The sequence below is a fragment of the Oryza glaberrima genome, chromosome 4 (assembly GCF_000147395.1).
Source record: "Oryza glaberrima chromosome 4, OglaRS2, whole genome shotgun sequence".
NCBI lineage: Eukaryota > Viridiplantae > Streptophyta > Magnoliopsida > Poales > Poaceae > Oryza > Oryza glaberrima.
The window spans coordinates 24,460,578-24,482,284 of NC_068329.1; the positions used below are offsets into that span (position 1 = coordinate 24,460,578).

General features: G+C 40.2%; 1 protein-coding gene across 1 annotated transcript; it reads right to left on the reverse strand.

Annotated features, from left to right (window-relative positions):
• Positions 1–246: 246 nt before the first annotated feature.
• LOC127770376 (BEACH domain-containing protein C2) lies at positions 247–20,818 on the reverse strand. Its single transcript, XM_052296066.1, has 31 exons — positions 18,747–20,818; positions 17,148–17,929; positions 15,702–16,424; positions 15,075–15,209; positions 13,978–14,082; positions 13,754–13,867; positions 13,523–13,599; positions 13,248–13,329; positions 12,395–12,727; positions 11,032–11,654; positions 10,520–10,604; positions 9,430–9,624; positions 8,058–8,606; positions 7,840–7,983; positions 7,149–7,634; positions 5,813–5,961; positions 5,536–5,605; positions 5,358–5,441; positions 5,217–5,273; positions 5,073–5,141; positions 4,911–4,997; positions 4,722–4,838; positions 4,441–4,590; positions 4,260–4,344; positions 4,060–4,180; positions 3,396–3,492; positions 3,193–3,306; positions 2,496–2,862; positions 1,088–1,860; positions 870–992; positions 247–759 (listed from the first exon to the last, which is right to left on the reverse strand). Exons 1-31 carry the CDS (start codon positions 20,452–20,454, stop codon positions 691–693), a joined length of 8,673 nt encoding a protein of 2,890 aa, XP_052152026.1. The 5' UTR covers positions 20,455–20,818; the 3' UTR covers positions 247–690.
• Between the last annotated feature and the right edge of the window lie 889 nt (positions 20,819–21,707).

Below are 21,707 nucleotides of genomic sequence, written 5' to 3' on the forward strand. Positions count from 1 at the left end.
CCGTCTTTGCGTTCAACACAATTTACTGTTTTTGGTAGGTGATTATCTTATCTGTCATCTCATCTTTAAAGTGTAATCCCTCTTGTTTCTTACAAGGTGCTAGTTTTGCGTCTAGAATTTCTGAAACAAAGATAAGCATCAGTTGGTGTTCCCAACTTCCCAATGTTCCCATCAGTCCGCTATCAAGGCAGCGTACACGCAAGTGGATTTTACATAAAATCTTCGACCAATTAACGGCGAATAGTCTCAGCATAACCTCTATGTGATGGTTGCATCCGTATACTCAAAACATAGCCAAATGCCAAAATTTACATGTACAAAAATGGGGTTGCTCACACTGGTTCACCCTACAGAGAATTGTAAGACAGAAAACTGTCTGAACCGAGCAACCAAAAATGGATACAACGCTGCAAACAATGTAAAATGACTATTCACCCATTCTACAAAAAGAAAAACCATCGGGATTTTTACAGGGCTACTCGATAAAGTTCGTTTACTCAGCAGTTCGCTGAATAATATGATCTGCTGGATATGGTGTACGACCTAGCCTTTGCTCAGCCTAACTCGCAGGTCCTATTACTTATCCACTTTGTACAGATAGTACATCTCGAGCCATCGATTCATTATGCTAACACGAACAGAAAATGATCTTTAAGCTAGTAATGATTTACCAAAATAAATGCTTTTTGCTCATGACTGAAGAAGCCCGTCACCTTCCCAACCAAGACGTAACATCTGATCCACTACCTTCAAGCTCAACTGCAACATTACCAACTCTATTAGAAAGAAGGTTAAGTGGCAACGTAAGTACTTTATGGAAAAGCAAGTGCTAAATGGATTTTGATACATCAGGAATTTATGGTACTCACAGCAGGATCAGTGAACACTATTAGCTGCTTATCAGCAGTAGACAGTAGAAGATTTGTGTTCTCTTTGTTTAGAGCGATTGCTGTGACGTCCTGGCCTTTCCCCAGCTCCATTGTATGAAATACCTGCCAGTAAAATATTTCTGGTAAGGTTACCACAAATGAAAAATAAGCCCCCCCCCCCCCCCCCCCCCCCGGTTTTTTTTGCTTGTGACACTAACCTTAAGTTTATGCAGATCAACAAAGCATACAGAAGGCACATGAACAGATTGCCTAGTTTCAGCTTGTTTAGATATGCCATCCTTGCCATTTGGTTCATTAGGTTCATGATCCCCAGTCTCAGTACTGTCCTCACACTTATAATTGCTTGAAGAACATGTTCCCATTAAGGCGAAATGGCCATCAGTAGAAATCTCAATGCAACTAACCCGTCCACAAAAAGGTGATAGAACTGTGGTAGCAATAGGGAGTCCATTGACAGTGAATGTAGATAGTCTTTTCTTTGATTCATTCCAAACCAGAATGACCCCTTGAGAAGATAAGCATACAGCATGTGCCTCCGCTACATTAAGCTTCCTTATCAGACGACCAGTCCTCAAAGAATGTAGAAGAACACCTGACATGTTTGATGAGGATACAACAAGTCCCAAGTCAGGACTGACTGAACAGCTAGTCACTTCCTCAAGATGTCCTCTCAATACATGCATAGGACCTTCAATTCGACGCCTCCTGATTTCTGTAAGGTTGCTCACACTAGGACTGCGTGGTGTTGTCGGAGTTGTTGGTGGAGGCTCAGGGGCATTTTTCTTATGTAAGGAGCCTGCCTGATGAATCCTCCAGAGTATAACTGTGGTATCTCGAGACCCTGTTACAAGGTAGTTGCTATCATGAGAAAGTGCAAGGCAGGTAACAGGAGCAAGATGTCCAGTAGCAGTTTCAATAGTCTTCGCTCCATCTGGGGAGATCAACTTCACAGAACCATCAGCATGCCCACCTATTATTGAGTAAAATGGTATTAGAAAGCATACGAAACTTCATAAAAAAATCATTAAATAATGGAAGCTGCCTACCATAACACTTCATTAAAATCCAGAAGTTTCTATTTGAGAAAAAAAATCCAGAAGTTTTTATTCGAGAAAAAAATCCAGAAGTTTCAGATCAAGCTGTTTGCTTGACTTTATCTAGCGCAACAGGTGTTCAGTATTTTAATTTAAATCCAATATATGCAAGATATAAAGGGCAAATTTGCATCTTTGGATTCGAAGTGTTATCACAACTCACAAGGCAATCTTAAACTACATTGCTTACATGCGCATGACTTTTTACATTACAATATGAATCCACAACTCCATGCTGTGTTCCATTTAATGCCTTTCTTGTACGTTAGTGAATGTCTAGCACATATGAACTTCATTGGCTCATGATAACGAATCTGTCTGGTAAGAAAATGATTATGAATCTATAAACTCCCCCCAAATCTAGCAGGTAGGATGTCTCATCCTCCACTAGTAAGCAGAGAATTCCCCAGAAAATGGAAAGAAAATGATGGATGAAGAGGAAAGATCATCTAAATGAACAAAAAAAATACATATAGAAGCTAAAGCATAAACAGTCAAAAGAAACAATTACCAGTGATAATCTCTTTGTCACATGTGACAGCAACAACTGCTGAACTACGGATGCCAGAAGCAGCAAATGCTATAGCTCTTGGGAAGTCATAATCTTCTCCAGAACTAGCAGATCCTTTAAAAATGCGCATCAGTGCACCACCGGTTGAATTTGCAGCATTTCTACCATGATGAAATAGAAAGGGTGTCCCTTGGCCATCTGGAGTATTTGGTTGCCAATGGTGAAGTGCCACATGAGCAGCAGGCACATTTACATCTACAACTACAATAGAGTCATTGGATACAAACATGGTACTGGCCGGAACATTGCAGCGATCTGGATTTGGAAGTAAATATGATTTAAGTTCACTTGGATTCCGGAATATAGTCTGCACAGCAAATAAAAGGGTCAGTCCATGTAAAAAACAGTGAGGCAGGCCGCAAGTAATGTCTACTCTTGAACATGGAATACCAGCTCCACCATGTGAAAACTAGTTAGCTACACAACCCAAACTTAATTAAATTGCCAGCTAATGCTTTTGGGTTCAATTTGAACTACTTTCCAGTGTTCCACACCAGGTAACTTGAATCTGTTTACTTGACTTCTATTTGACAATACTCCTCATCCAAGGTGGAATAATTTGGTTCTGTTCAAAGAAATGCTTTGAATCGTATGCTTTGGGGGTTGTTCTCAATAGCCAGGGTTTAATATAGATTACCTGTAGATGTAAAACTTCTGCCAATGGCTTTCTCTTCATGTGGGGAATAGTTAGCAATTGAGATGGTGTTTGTCCAAAGTAAGCAATTTGATCTTGCATGGCTTGCCGTTGCACCTTCAGCATTTTCAGTTTAAAAAAAATATGAGCAGATAGATGACAACACGGGAAACCAAGCACTAGCTTGAGCGCATACTAGTACTTACTGGATCTGTGATTTTGTCAATGTCCACAGTTCCTTCATATGTAATGTAGAAGAACACATTGTTGGCCATTACTGCTTCTTTACCCCTCTGTTTAAATCTGCAAAAGAAATATTCCTAGGTAAATGGTGATATGCGAGGAGAAAAAAAAATAGAATTGGCTTCTTAAAAATACTAAACAGAAGTCCTATATCACCCTACATCATTCATAAATGCTAAATTTCAATAATTCATTGATATGATGATCCAACAGGACCATTCTACCTAAAATACAAGCAGAGAAACATTTACAAACTCAAGAATCTTTTCTGTTCATGTGGGGCCTAACTTATTGAACTTTGTCATTGTTGAAAGTCTTGCTTCGTCTTCCTACAAAACACATCTTTCTATTCAGATGCAGAACTTGTAACAGGATGCTCCATCAGATGGCTACAGTTCTTTAGAAGGATCTACCATTATACCTAGAGGAGCACACTTTCGGAATGATAACTTGCAGTAATGGCTTATAATATAAGTACCTATTACAAGTATCTTGAATAGCAAGTGATTATAAGAAAGGGCAAAGGGAAGGTGAGTTACAAACTTATTTATACCTACACCAAATTATAGAGTGATTGCATAATATAAGCATTCAAATTAAAAAAAAAAAAAAGGAAAGTGAGGGTACCCAAATATTAAATCAATCCACTCATGCAAATGAGCAGAAACATGCTCACTCTCAAGAGCCTTCCGGTGTTTATGGACAAAATCAACAGGGTCCTCAGCCCAAGGAGGCAAATTTACAGAATCTGCATTTATGTTCGGGGTTACATAACTCTGCTTTTACGAATTGTACTGTAAATTTTACACAAGCTGAAATACAAGTACCTAGCTTTCCTCCAAGCTGAGTTGTCCCGAAGTCGATAGAATTTATATTGGTAAATACTTCAGGGAGGTAAAACATCTCAGGGACCTGATAAATATCATCAGATAGTTATATTGCAGCAAAAGATCTTGACTGGATTTCGGCGCTGCCTACTCAGGAAAACAAATTGCTGGTAAGACTTACTAGCTCTTTTACATCACTCATGTCTTCAAGAACACTGTCCCATGTACCAGATAGATCAGAAAACATACGATCAGCATGATCAAATTTGCCGCCTTGCAGCTGTATTGAGAGCGTAGTATAAGGCTCCACCCTGAAAAGGTAATACAAGACCTGCAACGGATATGTATTGTTATCAACCAAGATATACATTGAATAAAAAAAATCAAACAACATATTGAAGTTGTTATATTTTAGGATGGAGGGAGTAATAAATAAACATTTGATTCAGCTTTAAGATGTACCGTGCCAGCACTGGAGTAATGTGAACCATAATGGAACTTTGGGATGATTGGATCCTCAAACGTAGAGTAGCGCTCTTGGAATTTTTCTAGTCGCTCAGGGTTTAGTGCACCAATCGGCTGCATCAAATAATACTCACAACGGTTAGCATCCTAGATAGGCAAAAATATAGAAACAACTGTCAGACCAACCTTTGAAAGATCCCGATATGTACATGGGTCATCCAGATTAAGAATTTCAGATCGGTAATCAGCAATTATCCAAGGAAAAACAGGATACTGCACATGCATGTAAATTGTTAGAATGATAAGCTACCTTGTTTTAGAGAAGAAATACAAGTGCAGTAAACTGACCTGAGTTATGTCATTGTAACTTCGTCCAGCCAGTGTGTTCAGTTCCATCAAGTACTCAAAATTGCTAATCTGAAGAAATTGAATATACTGAGATTCAAAGCTACCAACAACAGCATAGAAAAATTATATGTTGTGTTCATGTACCTCCCAGTTAGCCCAGCGCTCCGTCAACTGAGTTCTTTTGAGAATTTGCTCAGCTCTCTGAATCAAGTATAATATATTACTGACAAACGTCATTGCAGATTGATCATACTAGAGATTAGGAAAAATGGGTTTCACACGAACCTGGGTAGCTAGAAAAATGTCATTCAAATTGGGAGGCTTGCTGTGAACAATTGCCCGATAAGCATTTTTGCGTGCTTCCATATCCTAGATCAAGTGCAAGACACAAGTATAATAAAATTATCCGGTTGCATCATCTGTATCTCAGACTACAGAGAGTAGAGTTTCATAAAGAGTGTACCCCAAAATCAAAAAAGAAATTCGACCTATCTACCATAAACAATTCCAAAGCGCTTCGCCGCAACAAATATCTGCAAGAAGTCATTGAAAATAACCAAGTAAGTGAATAGAAATAAAAATTATGTGGTTAATGTCATTGATGCTGCATGCATTTGCTTCACAAGTATTGAATGCCTATTTTTAATCTCAGCAGACAAGAACATCCGCATTGCGACTTGATAAGAGTACATCAGAAAACAAATTCTAAACATAGCATCTGATCAGAAAATAATCTTTACCGTCTGCTATATATCTGATGCAGAGAGGAGATCAACCAACTCCTATCTTTATCCTGTTGATCACATTGGCCGCTAGTGGACGCATGATCATCCATGTTACTCTCGCTTGCACTCTCATCAATTATAAAGTTAATCCTCTTAGATGTTACCTACAAAAAAAAAAAAAAAACAGGGCGAAATGATATCAATTAACAGCTAAAGTGGGAGTTGAAGAAGCAGAATAGGATCATGAGTAGCAACTAAATCTTTGTAATTCCAACTGTGTAGCTTTATATAGCAGAAAAATATAGTAAAGCGCATATAGAATTGAAATAATACAGATTTTGAACAGATCCAGGACTATAACATAATATAAACACGATAGAAGGATAGATGATTCTTTAAAGAAAATATATTGGATCAAAGAAATAGGATGCATAGTCATTACTAACTAAATTAGGTAACACGGTTTTTTTAGTATTATCCATCTCAAACAAGGTGTCAATGGTTTAGCCACAAGGAAAAATAACTGTCTATGTATTTGCAGCAAATTGGACGCCCTATGTTTTACTTAGGGGTTTAGCCAGAAAACAAATTATAGTGCTAATCTTAGCATCCCCTAGAATTTGATGAACATAAGGTACTTCATTGCAATAGTTTAGATCAAACCTTTCAGTATATAAGCAAATAAAATACAATGCTGCAGTACAGATAGCATATTATGACAAAAAAAAAAACTAACACTGCATATATCCGAGTACGTACTTGACTTATTTTGCATTTTCAGCTAAAAGAAATGTTTTTAGTTAATTTGGAACCATCAGAACATTCTGTTCGATCTACTGCAGCACCCCATTAATAATAATTAACATGTGCACACTGAAATATAACGCAAGTTGTAGTGGCTAAAATCCAATTCCACCATAGTAACTGAGAAGTGTTATAACTAATACACCACACATCGGTCCACAATTGCAACTTGCCCTTGACATTCTTTAATACGATCCCTAAAATATGTATGTTTGTAAAAGGAAAAGTATAAGCTTGAACAATTGCATCTTAGCCTCTTGGCATTATTTATTTGTAGCAAGTTGCCTTACAATGTTATGTTGGAGCATTGCAACGCTTACTGGTAACAAAGACAATGTTATTCGATACACAGTAGCTGAATTATGTGATGAGTAATCTTAAGACAATTGACAACCTAAAATTGACATTCTGGAGTCTATCAGAACACATCAGTATGACAGATCGTGGATGAGCCAAGTTGTAATAAAATTGAAGTTCACTTTCTGATTTTTTTTTTTTAAGAACTGGTCATGGCACCATCAAAATTTAGTAAATATCAATTACTTACTTGGAATGTTCCTCGTACAACTTTCAATGGTCGCACCATCGACGATGGAAGCTCAACAATAATTCTCTCATCAGCATCACTAGGCACATATCCAGGTGCAATAACCGTCGACCGAACCAAATTGCGATCAGCAGAAATGCCAGAACCTCGTGAATCTATTGATCCTTTCACAGACTGTTGATCTGCTTGTTGGAGTCGATCGTCAACACTGCTTTGAGTTGTGTCTGATTCTAACTGCTCATTGTCCTCATTTCTGTCATCCACTGACATGGCCTCAGCCGTTATTATAGGTGCAGTTGATGGAAGTGTGTCTGTTACTAAAGGTTCTGTACCCTCTGGGTTGCATTCATTTGATTGTGCAACATTACTTAGCTTTCGCTCTTCATAATCAGCAGCTGCACCCAAATGATCAGACCCCTTGTGGTTCCTTTTCATAAATCTTCTCATCCTTGAAGAACTTTCAGTAAAATCTAATTTCCAGAAAATCTGAAATACAGGAAAGAAAAGAAACATCAAAAGATGTCCTGCAGGTTGTCTTTTCCTTCTATTTTTGTTTCTTTTGTAAGGGTGCTAGTATACCAGAATGCGCTGGTCTGGAAACAAAATTTGCTGGGGAACAGGGCAGAAAAACACACACACACACACATATGCAAAAAAAAAAAGAAGAAAGATTAGAAAAAGTTGTACATACACGATCAGGAGCACACAAGGGTTCACCGAAAGGTCCATATAGTCTGTCCATCTCTGTTAGGCAATGAAGAAGATGGCGCCATGCTCGAACTCCAGTTGACACCCGATGTCGATTCAGCACATCAGCTTGTGTTTGCCTCTCCATCTGCATGTTCCAGAGTTCATATGATTTATGGTAAATTTATATATCAGAAATGGACATATTCCAAGTGGATTCACCTCAACTCGCTGTAAGTTCCGCGCCAACGCAAAACCAGAGACAAGAATAGCGACATATTTGTATGAAAGGGCTGAAAAATCCCTTCCTGAAACTGACTTGGAATCAACTGATTGCAGGCACTCCATCCAAGCAGCACTCATAGCTTCAGATGTGTTCCACCTCTTTGCACGCTCAATATCACCTGCACTCCTCCTTTGTCCTGATGTTGCCATTGCTACAGCACTAAGACCCCTTCCTGAACCAATCTTAGCAGTCCGCTCAAGGTCCCGAGTAGCAGCTAATGCTGCTGCTTTGACAGCTGCTTTATCCTTTGGTGTGGATCCATGCTTGTTGGGTGCTGTTTCAATAGGCTTCTGGAAACTTGTAAAAGACTGTAGTTTTGGTGCTGCTTTACGCTCAGGCACTGACGTGTCACGCCTGTTCAAGGTCCTTGGAGGTGCTATTGCTTCTGTTCCAGAGGCACCAGCAGCCATCATGGCTAATGCCAATGCAACAGGTGGTGAGGCAAAAGCAGCAGCCCAACCAGGTGATATCATTGAAAGAGCAGCCTGAGTTCAAAAAAGTAGGAAAAACCCCTTGAATATATTTTTTTTCTTTGAGAAAACATCTGGCGATAAAACTTTAAGACAGACAACTAGACAAGTACAATTTTCTAATCTATGCTAAATGTAACCACAACTAGACTAGACATATGATCTCAGGATGGATATCAAAATGTTTACCTTATCATTAATATGCTAATATAGTTACATAAGCGGGAAAAAAAACAACCCATGGTTGCTGAGATACTAGTTACCCCCTCCCTCCCAAAACATAACAGCTTCTAGTATTTAAAATTGTCACAAAATATAACAACTTCTTCACCTACATTCTCTTCTCAACCAATCACAACATTCCACCTTCTAATTTCTACACCTACTTCCTCTTCTCAAACAATCACAACCTTCCCCCATTTAATTTCACCTACTTTCTCAATACCCATGTCCAACCCAAAAACTTCTTATATTTTGGGACAGAGGTAGTACTTTTCAGGTTTCAGCTTCTAGGTTTCTCAAATATCAAGTGCACTCAATAGTACCAGATTAGGTTAAGGTTGCCACTCGCCAGCTTATGTTAAGTTCATGATCATTGAAAGCAACCCCAACTTCTTTTCTTCTGCAGTATTAGTAAACTAGAGAGGAATTTTTGTGGACTGCGTTTTTCCCAGCTTAAGGATAAAATATGTAAAACAAACACAACTGAAATCACTAGTTGGAAATTTCATAGATATCATAGTGGTATCTATATGTCACTGTCTCACTGATGTATAATTTAGCATTAATACCACATAACTTAAGCTATAGTTGGATTTTACAAAGAACCAGTCCATACCTCAATGGGTAATGCATCTGCTGCCAAAGCGCGATCATCGGCAATCAGTGGATTTTGCCCATCTGAAGAAGTTAGCTCATGAATACCAGCCAATAGTGGACGCCACCTTCTCAAGATGGCTATAAATGGTGGTAAAATCAGCTCAATGTACTGTTTCCTTAGGGGGCTCCTGTCCCTACCAATAGCATGCCATACCTACAGAATGAATAATATCGCATAAGCTTTATGACAAACGAGGAATAACTTCTTTGTTATCCCCTACAAAATAAACATTGCAGGAATATAGTGCCTAAACATTATAAGCATAAAAGATTAACATGCAACATCTGTACATCTACAAATTTACCTTTGATTATAGTGTTTGGACGAGCAAAGGCAGGTTACTGTTCAAAAATCAGAATCACAGGCAAAAGGTATAACATGGAATTCGAAACAACTACAAAATTTGGTACTCAAGAGTAAATACCGAACACACTTTATCTAACAGGTATCAAACATAATTGCAAACACTGAGAGTAAAACAAATCAAACAGCTAAATAGGAGAAAACGAAGGAATGTGGAAGTATCAACAATTCAACATGTACACAACTGCAGATGGGCATCACTCTTTCTTCTCTTTTTTAAAAGTAAATTATTAGAAAAGAAAAGAGAAAATTAACAGAAAAAGAAAAAGAAAATAGATTTAAGATGTGAGCATACATCTAGTCACTTAAAAATTTGCAGAGAAAGAAATCTACTTTCAGGTGATATAATCTGTAGAACTTTCTTGAAGATAAACGATAGAAAAAAAAACTAAAATATTGCACTATTTTTTATTAGATGTTCCACTCCGTAGCATGGGTCCACAATCACTTAGACAAACTATATGCTTAGGTTAAGAATATTAAAACTAACCTCTGAATAGAGAATAGAGGAAGCAACCAACAATCTACTTTCAGGTGATATAATCTGTAGAACTTTCTTGAAGATAAACGATAGAAAAAAAAACTAAAATATTGCACTATTTTTTATTAGATGTTCCACTCCGTAGCATGGGTCCACAATCACTTAGACAAACTATATGCTTAGGTTAAGAATATTAAAACTAACCTCTGAATAGAGAATAGAGGAAGCAACCAACACCCTTTGTCTCTTAGATTCATTAATTGGCATATTGAGAATGGGACCAAGCACACTGAAAAATCACAAGAGTACCAACAAAATAAGAATTGATAAAACCAGAGTAAACGCCATAGTCACCTAGATATATTATCATGTATATAGGAAGCCAACTGTGTTTCCATCAAAGTTGCGGCTACCAACTGATTGTGACATAGCATGCCTTAGAGCAGTTATATTTTTCAAGAAATAACCAATGCCAGATATTATATCAAAGCATATAGTATACAAATCAAGAAATGTTAGGACCCTGCCAGAGATTGTTAGCACTTCACCAGTCACCAGTGCTTTTCTTAGCTTGGTGGATTTTGCTAGTGTTTCCCCTCTCAACATTACCCAACATTGAATAAATAATTTTCAGCTTCCATTTTTTCTCCTGCAGTTAAACACATACCACTAACTTTGATTTTAACTGTTGATACTTGATGGTGCATAGTGCATACCTCCACAGAAGTGCAGATCGGGGTTTCCTTGTAGATGAGCGATTGTTGCTGTCAAGTGGCATCATGCTTCCAGCTTGATGGCCCAACCCTTCCGATATGACATCTTTTATGCTGATGTTGCCTGTAAAGGCATCACCTTCACCATTGTCATCCTCCCTCATTGAAACAAGAGTCATTCTGAGCATGCAAAGGAATGGCTGGTCGCTATCCAGCAACTGATAAAGTGCAGTCATAACTCCCATACCAGGGCCGGAGCCCCCTCCAATACCTAGACCACCACCAAGTCCAGAATCATCTAACAGCAATGCCTGCAGCACTGCAACTGATTTCTTCACAAGTGGAAGGTCAACCCAAGTCCCATTTGAGTCCTTCTCCAGAACAGATTTCCAAAATTCCCAACCACTTCCACCGCCACCAAATGTATCAGATTTGGATGGGATTCCAACGCCATACCACAAGCGGCTCCTGTACTTCCAACTTTCAGCAAGATCTGCAATGCAGCTCCCATAAGAAACAAATGCATGTTTGACAGATTCATAAGGTTCAGCTGCTGCTGCTGATGTAAGACGCTCCATCACAGCAGCAGAGATTTGTCCGTTTGAATCAGCCATTGAAGTAAGCACCTGCTTGATCACACAGTAAACAAGAATGAAACTACATTCTTATGAAGGAACAGTGGACTCTATATATAGTCAATACGTGACCAGAAATCTATTAAAACTAATGATATTTCTTTCAATAGCACTTGTCTGTTTTACATGCATTATCATGCTGTCAACTTCCCATAATTGTGCATTCTACAGACTGAAAGGCATATGAATTTTCCTACGTATCACATATTTAGAACTTTCTTTCAGAATTCCTATCCAGTAAAGTGGTATGCATCTTTCTGTATGAACCATTAGACATATACCTCCGTCCATTCAGTATTATTGTCTATGTAGATTTTTTTTTTTTAAAAAGAAGAGCAGTATTCACCATGGCAATAATATTCTCCTGTAACATGTGGTTAAAAACCAATGCAGGACAGGGTAGCCTAAGTGACTGGCATAAAGAGCCTCGAAGATATAGGTAACTATGACGAAAAACCAGCAGTAGTAAGCCAGAATATAGATTAAAAAAATTCTAAAAACTTAGGTGACTAATTGTGACACATAGTGCCACCTTTTGCAACTATGCACCATCTTGAAGAAAATAGTAAATGGAATCTCAGAACAAACATGTTGACAAAACATGCTAGTGCATATAGACCTAAAAATACAAGTATTCCAGTTTTGAGTCCTGTTAGAAATAATTATCATTTGATCAAAATGATGCTAATAGCTGAAGTAACACAAAATATATATAGCCATGCGTTACATACATCTAATGGAAGGCCACCAGCATCAGTGGACAAAGATGATCGTCTTGAGGTCCCAGCATCCATAGGCTCATTACCACTTCTACACAATGAATTTGATCGACTGGCAGCAGACGAAACCATTGAGGCAGAAGGGACAGCACTATCAAGTGATCTGGATGTGCAAAAATGTTGACCTTGTGACCTCAGATGATCTTCTACAAGCATCAGAATAACTATTGCATTTTCCGCTAGTGCTACTGAAAGATGAGCAGCATTTTCCGCTTGGGTTTTTGCTTCTTCAGGAGATAAACCCTCAGCTGCAACACCAGCTGCAGCTGCAGCAATTACTTCAGTCTGTTGTATGACAAGCAAAACAAAGACATTATAGATTTGACTAACATAAGATGAAACAGTATCCATGAAAATGATAGAATTATCAAACTTCACGAAATTGTATCAAAACATAACAAAGACAGCTATCTTCAAATTAACATAAACAATACAATGCAAATGGTAAAGTACACCCAGTAACATTGATAACAGAAACCAATGCCACTGACATGGTATTGTCTAGGTGTCAACCCTTTTCTTTTTTGCAGAGTAAGCAGTGATGTAGTCAAAGCTACCAGTTTTAGTGTTCCACCATTTTGACCATTACAGTACCAAAATTTGTAAGTTCATGCTGCACTTTTCTGGATTATTACTACCATTTAAACTAGGCCAGGACCAAACTATACAGCACAAGGCAAAGGTAAAAAAAACTAGTGCAGAAAGTAGAAAGAGCAAAAAAATACAAAAAAAAAAGGCTCACACATATACACAAAACATCTCTGCACAGAAGTAAACTGTAACTTTTAGAGGAAAGTCCAACCACCTGGACTTGAAGTTCTCTGGCAGAAAAATCAAGCAGACCGCCTAGCAATCTCCTTTTTAAAATTGGCAATGATTCTTCCCGTCTAAAAGAACATAAGTGCCATATTGTTATAAAAGGAGCAAGATAATAATGCCACAAGTAAAAAGACCAGAAAAATTGCAGAGAAAATGACTCTTTCTCTATCTAAGCCAATTGCCAATTTCAGGTCAAAACTCCTCACACATTCCCTCTGCTAGCCTGCACACAGAAGGGAGCACGAGAGAGAGAGAGAGCACCTGATTCTTTGGTCTCCTGTGCTAGATCCTCCAACCATTGAAAGCCACTCTGCACAATGAATTGTTGCTTCCACATCCTAAATTGTCACAGCAACAACAAAATTATGAGGAAATAGGCCAAAATCAGCAACGATACAAGCATCACAAACACAAATAAGAGAGGAAGGTTGGGATGGCAACAGCGGAAAAGATTTTCTGCATAGGATGCTCTACAAAAGAAAAATAGCTTGCCTTCCACCCATCTTTTTGCCGCATTGAATGCTCCAACATGATAATCAGGAAATTGTGTATGAGGTCTTCAATATCACCAATGCTTATGCCATCAGCATATTTCTTAGCACCCATCTATAATTAGAAATTTGTGAATTAGATCAATGGGTAGTGGACAGCACAAAATGTAGCATGATTCTTCTTGCAATATATTCTGACATAAAAAAAAGGCCTACGATACTTACCTCATGATTATAAATCAAAACCTCCAAAATCCATTCTGGCCATTCTGAAATTGAGGTCATCGTGGTTCTATTCTCTGGATGACTGCAAGCCAAAAACAGAAGATCCTGAAATAATATAGAGGGAAATTTTGACACCATAAGAAATTTAAACAGGTAAGGTCGCAAACAAGGTTTCAGGAAAAAACAAAGAATAGATAACAGCAAACAGTACTGATGAGCAAAAATAAAAAAAAAAAAACACCAAACAGTACTAACATAGAGGTTATATGTGGGCATATAATGCAATGGAAGTGAATATGATTGTGCAGCCATGCAGGTGTTTGGTTAAAAGCATAAAAATATAGTTAAACACGGCATGGAATATTCCCACTAAATATGTGTCAGTTGCATAGTTCAAGCATACATTCTTTTTCTTTTCTTGAGTTTCCAAAAGAAAAGAAATGTGCTTGAACAGTGCAAAGTGACACATATTTCCTTAATTCTCTTAGTTCTTGGCTGACTTCTACTGAGAACATGGCAGCTGGTTGTCCCATGTAAATGTATTAAACCACAGCTGCATGTGATTTCAATGAGAATAATTAGAATAAAGCAAAAAGAAACTGACTAATACCATAAAGCCTAAGTTCAAAACAGCTCAAAATCCTAAGAGCATGTTTGGATCACTTGTCAATCTCTCCATGGCCTATGTGCAAAACAAATTGTGCCCAATATTTATGGATGGAATACTAGATCATTTGTCAATCTCTCATTGGTCTATGTGCAAAACAAAATGTGCCCAATATTTATGGATGAAGTACTAGTACTTAACAAATAACAAATCACTTTATAAGGATTTTTCACCGAAAATAAATGCATGCCATATTCATACCCTATTGACCAAAAGAAATATTGTGTGGATTTATCTTCAATTCTTCATAATCTTCACAAAACCACAAAACAACAAGGCAAAGATTGGTGTTTTTTCTGTAACAAATACTACTCCACAATTATCACAAGGTAAAAAAAGCCAAACCACGCATAGCATATACCATAAGAAACTACCATCGACATGACAGCACAAATCCTGGAAAGTTTATGGCAAGAAGATGAAAACCAACCTGTATAGCACGAGATTGGAATGACCTTGATGCATATGGAAGCGAACGGAGCAAGACTAGCAACAGTTGAATATGTTCAAAACGGTGGCCACAATCATATAGGTTTAGATTTTCATCAACTGAAGAAACATTGATCTGCATTCAAGATCATAACAACATCAAAAGTAGAAACTTCGAATTGTAAACAGTTGGGTAATAATTAAATGGAAGAAACACTAATCTGCATTCAAGATAATATTAGAGTCTAGAGCCTATAATACTAATCAAACTTGAAACACTGTGGTGCTTATGCCATTCCAAATGGAATGGACAAAAAAAAACTAAGTAAAGGATATAACTACAAAGTCCGCCAAAACTGACATGGACTCGGACACTCGACTGGGCAGAGAAAATCTAGCGTTCATGCTTATTTTTACTTGAAATACCATAAAGCACAATCCAAGAGATTTTGTTGATAGAAACTTAGATATCAGTTTTTCATGTGGCCTGAGTTGAGAAAAAGGTCAGGTGATAAGGTAACCAACAGGCAACTAAGTAATTTACTCTTAAGTTAATTAATCATAGGAAATCGATTTCGTGGAAGTCAAAAACATATACAATTATCTAGACAGCACATAAACAACATACCGCAGCAGAAATTAAAGCCATATAGACATTTACAGTCATAAGCCTCCTTGGGGCTGCTTGAAATGCTTTCTGCAGAGCAAACAGTAACAGTGACACTCTATCTTCTGACATGGTATTTCCTTCTTCATGAACTGTCGTCAGAAGGCCACCAGGTAAATTTGGATTTGCAGCCCTTGAGGCAAACTTTAGGTGACCTGATGCAACTAGAGCACCCAAAATGTGAATGATTCCAACAACAATGCCATCACCTTTGTCAACATTGTAAACATTATTCCGGACATTGTCAGCAGTAATTGAGAAGTTGATGCCACCCAAATTCTTTAGCAGCTGATTTTCAGAACTGGACAACTTCCTTCCTATACTTGATCCCAAAATCTCACAAGGCACATCATTTGTGCTTGTAGATCCCAGCTCAGTATGTTCTTCATGAAGGATGGATTCGTGCTGTTCAAGTTCAACTGATTGAATTTGATCATCCTGGCTCTTTGCTTCATCACTAGCAGCTTTTGTGTCTGAATCATCATTCCTTAAAAAATCATTTTCACTTAAAAGTGCATCAGAATTGTCCAAAATACTGTTGTTACCAGCTTTAGCTTCCCTCTGTAAAAGAACGAGAAGTGCATCCACACCACCACAAGATATGAATGACTGAGCAAACATGTTGGCTCTAGAAATGTTAGGCTGCACAATCAACCTATAGATGAGGTGCAACACCCTTGCAACCTGTTAACAAGGACATTGTTAAGATCACAAGAAACAGCTTAGACTATATTGTCAGATAAGCTATATAGATAAGATGGCCCTAGACTGCTACACATTTGTATTGTCTTTCAAATGATCAAGGCAAGTATAAATATATCCCAACAGAAAAATAGCACGTACTCCCTCCAGTTCCATAATTCTTGTCGTTTTGGACAACAACATGATCTCCAAAATCTTTGGCTATGATTTTCTATTATAATATATACAAAAAAATAAGTAAATATTTAGTTTTTAAAAAATATTTTTAAACTAATATATGCATCATGTTCTAGTGTCTTCAAATTAAATATTTTAAAAGTTAGTGATAGTCAAGGTTCTAATTGTTTGACCTCAACCTCATCCAAAACGTCAAGAATTATGGAACTGGAAGGAGTAACCACAGACAAGCTTTAAGAGCAAAGAGCTGATGCACCATCAAATTTGTTGTGACTCACGGTTAAAATAATGCCCACTTATCCTTATGATATGATGTATGGAAATAAATACATCAAATTGTAACTTTACAGTTTTCAGTGTATATGCTCACTAGATATTAGGTAGTAGTAGTACCATTATGATCTTTAGTTCAAGAACATCTGCGTATAAAATATGTAGAAGGTTGGGTATTTCCATTCAAACAATGGCTCAGGAGGAAACAGTAGAGGCATCAGCATGAGTTTGTCTAGCAATCAATGGCCAAATTACCTGATTAGGCTGTGGGCAATCAACAACAAATCCAATCAAGCAGCGAACATCATCAGAAGCTGCTGTGGAAGATGCTGATCCTAACAGAAGTTCAACAACAACCAAGAGTTCATCAATCAGAGCATTAATTTCACCCAAGGATCTCTTTGTTCCAGTAAGGGCAAAGTTATCGATCGAATTTGGTTCCCGGATTGCCCAGTAGCACCTTCTGCAGCTATCAAGAAGCATTTGCAATGCATTTGCATCCCTCATGCAAGCAGCCTCTGTAAATATCATGTCTGCAAGCGAGGACAGAAGCTTCTTCTGTAAACCATAAGTACATGAACTCCACATCTTCAGGTCCAACAGCAAAGTACTGAAAAGCTGCACTTTAAGCTCATGGTTGTTTCTTTGAGATTGGCACAAGGATACAATTGCATCAACTAGCTCCTCATCAGTCACTGCCTCCCCCTCTCCACCTTCCATCTTTGGAAATGCTTGTAATTGGTAATGTAAAACACGTGACAAAATCTCCGGTGAACATGTCCGACATAATTCTTCATTATTTCCAGGATGCTGAATAGCCAGGGAAATAATCCTGAAAATTGGGGCAGAAAGAGAAGCAGTGGCAATCGACAATTCACCAAGCATAGGTTCAAGACTATCCATCTGCACATTGCTTATAGTCAACGGAAGTAAAGCCATTGGACCCCCATAGGCTAAGGCCCATAAAGACTCCGCAGGCCGCACACGAGATGAAACATGAACCAACCCAAGAACTTCTGCAGGCCTTCGGTGAGTGCCTACAGTTCAAAAGAAGATATTATCAATAAAATCATGTACATGACCGAACGTGTCAAAGTGCCACTATGAGGAAGCTTGGGAATTTTTTGACATTCAGTTAGCCCAGTACATATCAAAAATCAATAATCTGACATCATTTCAGCAACAAGGAACATGATATATCAATTACTTTGCACACTGAAAAGGGTATAGATGACTCAAGAGAGTGTCATCACAAAGATTTATCAACAATTGACAGAAACTACTGGCATTGAAGATATGATTCACCTGTGAGTAAATACAATTTCTTGGTAGAAACTACAGTTAGCAGCTTGCTCTCAAGAGCTCCCACCTCATTTTTGAGAACTCTTATGTTTTGCTATGGGAAAAGCCCTATTTTGGTCATTCGACTTTAGGATACAGTTTGTGTTCAGACTGAATTTTTTTTCAAGGATGCTATTATGGAAACAAATTGAGAAAATTGCTGGACAACCAAAACTTTTTAAAGATACTATTTACGGACCATTAAATGAAAGTTTCTGAACCAAAGCGGGCCATTGAAAAGTTAAAGGTCCTAAGAGAAATCAGAGCCCTTTTTTTATTGGTCAAAGGCACATTAGTTATATGACTTTGAGCATAACAATTTGTTTTGTCCAGAGCAAGAATTTAAATAATGTGTTCAGGAGTTTGAGTAACATAACATTTCTGTATCTATACCTATTTCACTAAAACTGGAACCAACAAGGATGTGTAAATTGGACCTAAAACATATAAGTTGATGTTAATGTGGGAAAAGGGGTAAACTACTCCGTCAACAAAAGGGGGGGGGGGACAAACCTGCTGAGCCAGAAGGGGAAGCATCTGGACATAATCGTCCATTCAGAAGACTAGGATGATAAAGAAGATGTAAGCATCCTCCTATCTGTTGGTTCAATGTAAAACTCTCTTCGGCCATGTTCTTAACATGGTCATTGGTTGCTCTCCAAGGCAAACCTGCACCATTTCCAAAACTAGGGAGTACATCTCCTCCACGGGATGCCAGACGACCCATCCTTTCTGGCCCAATTGGCTCCCTAAAAATGTATATAGGTCCCATTTCTGCAAACAATGGACATTGTCGCCTCCGCCTCTGCAGGCCTGCAATAGTTGGTGGAGGATTCGTTCCAATGCAGCAAAATGCTAGTGGTTTTGAGATGCGTGGGAACTCAAAAGGACGACTCTCATGCAAGCTTCCATCAATGTACAACCGCAATTCACTGTCGCCCTTTCCAAGCAAACCATGCTTGTTTGTGTGCTCCAACCCAACGAAGTACCATCGCTGAGGTTTAAACGCATAAGTGAAGTGCAGAGAAGCCTTCTTACCCCTCCCACCCCCACTTTCCACCACCAAGAACTGTCCATGGAAGTAAGCCTCCACACCCTGATTATCTGAAGAGAGAAAGCTAAAAAGTCTAGGCATGTGTGTTGTTCCTTCTCCTGCAAGAGCGCTGGCTGCAGCAGCTGCTGACATTGCTGATGATTTTCCAGATGTTGCTGCGGCTGCAGCAGCAATGGCAGCTGCAGCTGTTGCTGTACTAAGTGTATCTGAGAATGATTCTATGTAAATCCAAGTAGCAAACCCGTAGCCATTAGAGAAGGGCCACCTGCTGTCACCAGGGCCAAGCAAGCCAGAGCTCTCCCCGTCAAACTCAAATGTCGCAGCAGGACCTCTTGCTTCCTCACTCCCCATGGCTTTCTCAAGTGCCAGCATCAGTGGTGTTGCCCAGCTTGTACCAAGCGCCTTCTTAACCAAACCAAGCCACGAATGCAAGTCCTTCACGCTAAGCGAGTGCCCACCCAATAGCCGGATGCAATGGAGCAGTGGTGTTCCGTCCCAGCTACTTGCCCGACCCATTCCAATGAGTAGCTTCTCAGCAGAATCGAGGAGGACGGGTAGAAGGCCCGATGAAGAGCACATGGCACGATTGCGTGTGCAGGCGCGGAGCGTGGCGTGAATGCCCACGGCCATACGAGTGCGCGGAGATGGCTCATCGCCGCAGGGGAGGTAAGGCAGGAGCTCCGCGGCAACAACGGCGGCTCTCGAGTTGAACATGATGCTTGGGGGAGCGCCGGTGCCGGTCTTGTCTTCTACCTCGTCGAGGCCATCGGCGCCGCCCATGGTGCCAAGCAGCACGTCCACGACGGTGTGCGGCAACTCGCCCTGTTCCTCGGAGACCATCTCGTGGAGGCGGTCCACCCCGGCCGCCGCCGCGGCCCCGCCTCCGACCATGATCGCGTCGTCGACCGCCCGCACAACCTCCTGCGGGGCGTCCGGCGGCACGCCCAGCGGCCGAGGCCTTCTCCTCCTCGGCGGCGGCGGCGACGGCTCCGACCGCGCCGGCGTGACCGCCACCGACGTGCCCGCGCTCGTATCCGGATCCAGCTCGCTCCCCTCTGCACGCACCTCGTCGGCGAGCGGGACCGCCGAGAACTGCTCGTCGGAGTCCTGCCCCGGGGGCGGCGGCTCCGGCGAGGAATCCAACGACTCGCGGGGTTCCTCCGCCATTGCTAGGGCTTTACGACATCAACACCAAACACCGAACAAGGTCTCGGGAATAAAAATGCGGGCGGAATCGGTCAACGACAGTGAAAACCGCGAGCGATTCGAGAGAGAGAGCGGGGGTGGAGTGGAAGGGGGCAGGTGAGCAGCGCGCAATGCGGAGGCGCGCAGATCTGGAGAGATCCACGGGGGCGTTCGGGGGTGGGATTGGCCTTGCGGCGCAGCGGCGGAGAGGTTGGGGATCAGCGGCGGTGCATGGCGAGATCCGCGAGGCGGAGAGGATGGGTGGGGAGATCAGATGGACGAACTGGACGAGAAGAAGAGCAGGAAGGGGGAGAGGTAGTAGACGACGTGGCGCGGCCGGCGGGTTCACGGTCACGGGTCGCGGCCGCTTTCCAGTGTCGCAGCCTCGCACCCAGTCGCAGGCGTTTGGACTTTGGTGCCGCGGTTTGGGCCTTCGCGGCGCATTGCACCCGTTAAGGAAGCTGACTAACAAGTTGGGCCTGGTGGCCCATGTGACAGAGACAGACAACGAACACCAATTCAACGAGCAGGAATATACACTTGTTGTACGTGATGAAATTTTTTTATGAATCTGGCAAATACGGTTTTGGAGTTTTGATCTAAGCACAACCCCTAGATGGAAGTTGAATCCAACATGATTTCATTTCAAGAGAAGTTCAACTCATTCAAGATCAACAGCACATGCAGGGCCAGGCATGATGGAGGAGCTGCTGAGCAGCATCGATGCAGGACCCAACAATAAAAAGGAGCAACGTACTACTCCTATTGCTTCAATGCTTGCAGACAAAGGAAAGGTATGGCTCAACCGATGGTCGTTCACACGATTGCGATTTGCAAACTGAATGTTACGGAGTACTTACGATCGAAGTAGGATGCGGCCTACTCCCATGGACGTAAACACGTTTAAGACAGTATACATGCATGAACTGAATAGCAGAAAGGGGCATTTTCTCGTCCATGTACTATTACTGCTAGTTATTCCAATCTGGCAATGCTCGATTAGTGACCTATATGTGCAAGTGATTACAATTTAATTACAAAGAACTTTGACGAGTACCACATGGACTGATTAAAAAATCTCAGTTAATTCTCTCCGCGAACTACTGTGACGTTCAAAAAGTGATTAGTAGGTGAGCTCGCCTGACAGTCTGACACGACTCAGAAAGATTGATTAGTCCAGATCTTCGCGAGGTCATGTGCAAAGTTGAAAGCAGCAGTGCAGCATTATACTCGTT

Coding starts and splice junctions, on each gene's coding strand:
- LOC127770376 (XM_052296066.1), bottom strand. CDS start 20,454: ATGGCGGAGGAACCCCGCGAGTCGTTGGATTCCTCGCCGGAGCCGCCG. Junction 14,083..15,074: donor TCCAATCTCGTGCTATACAG/GTTGGTTTTCAT, acceptor ATATTATTTCAG/GATCTTCTGTTTTTGGCTTG. Junction 5,606..5,812: donor CATCAGATATATAGCAGACG/GTAAAGATTATT, acceptor GACTTCTTGCAG/ATATTTGTTGCGGCGAAGCG.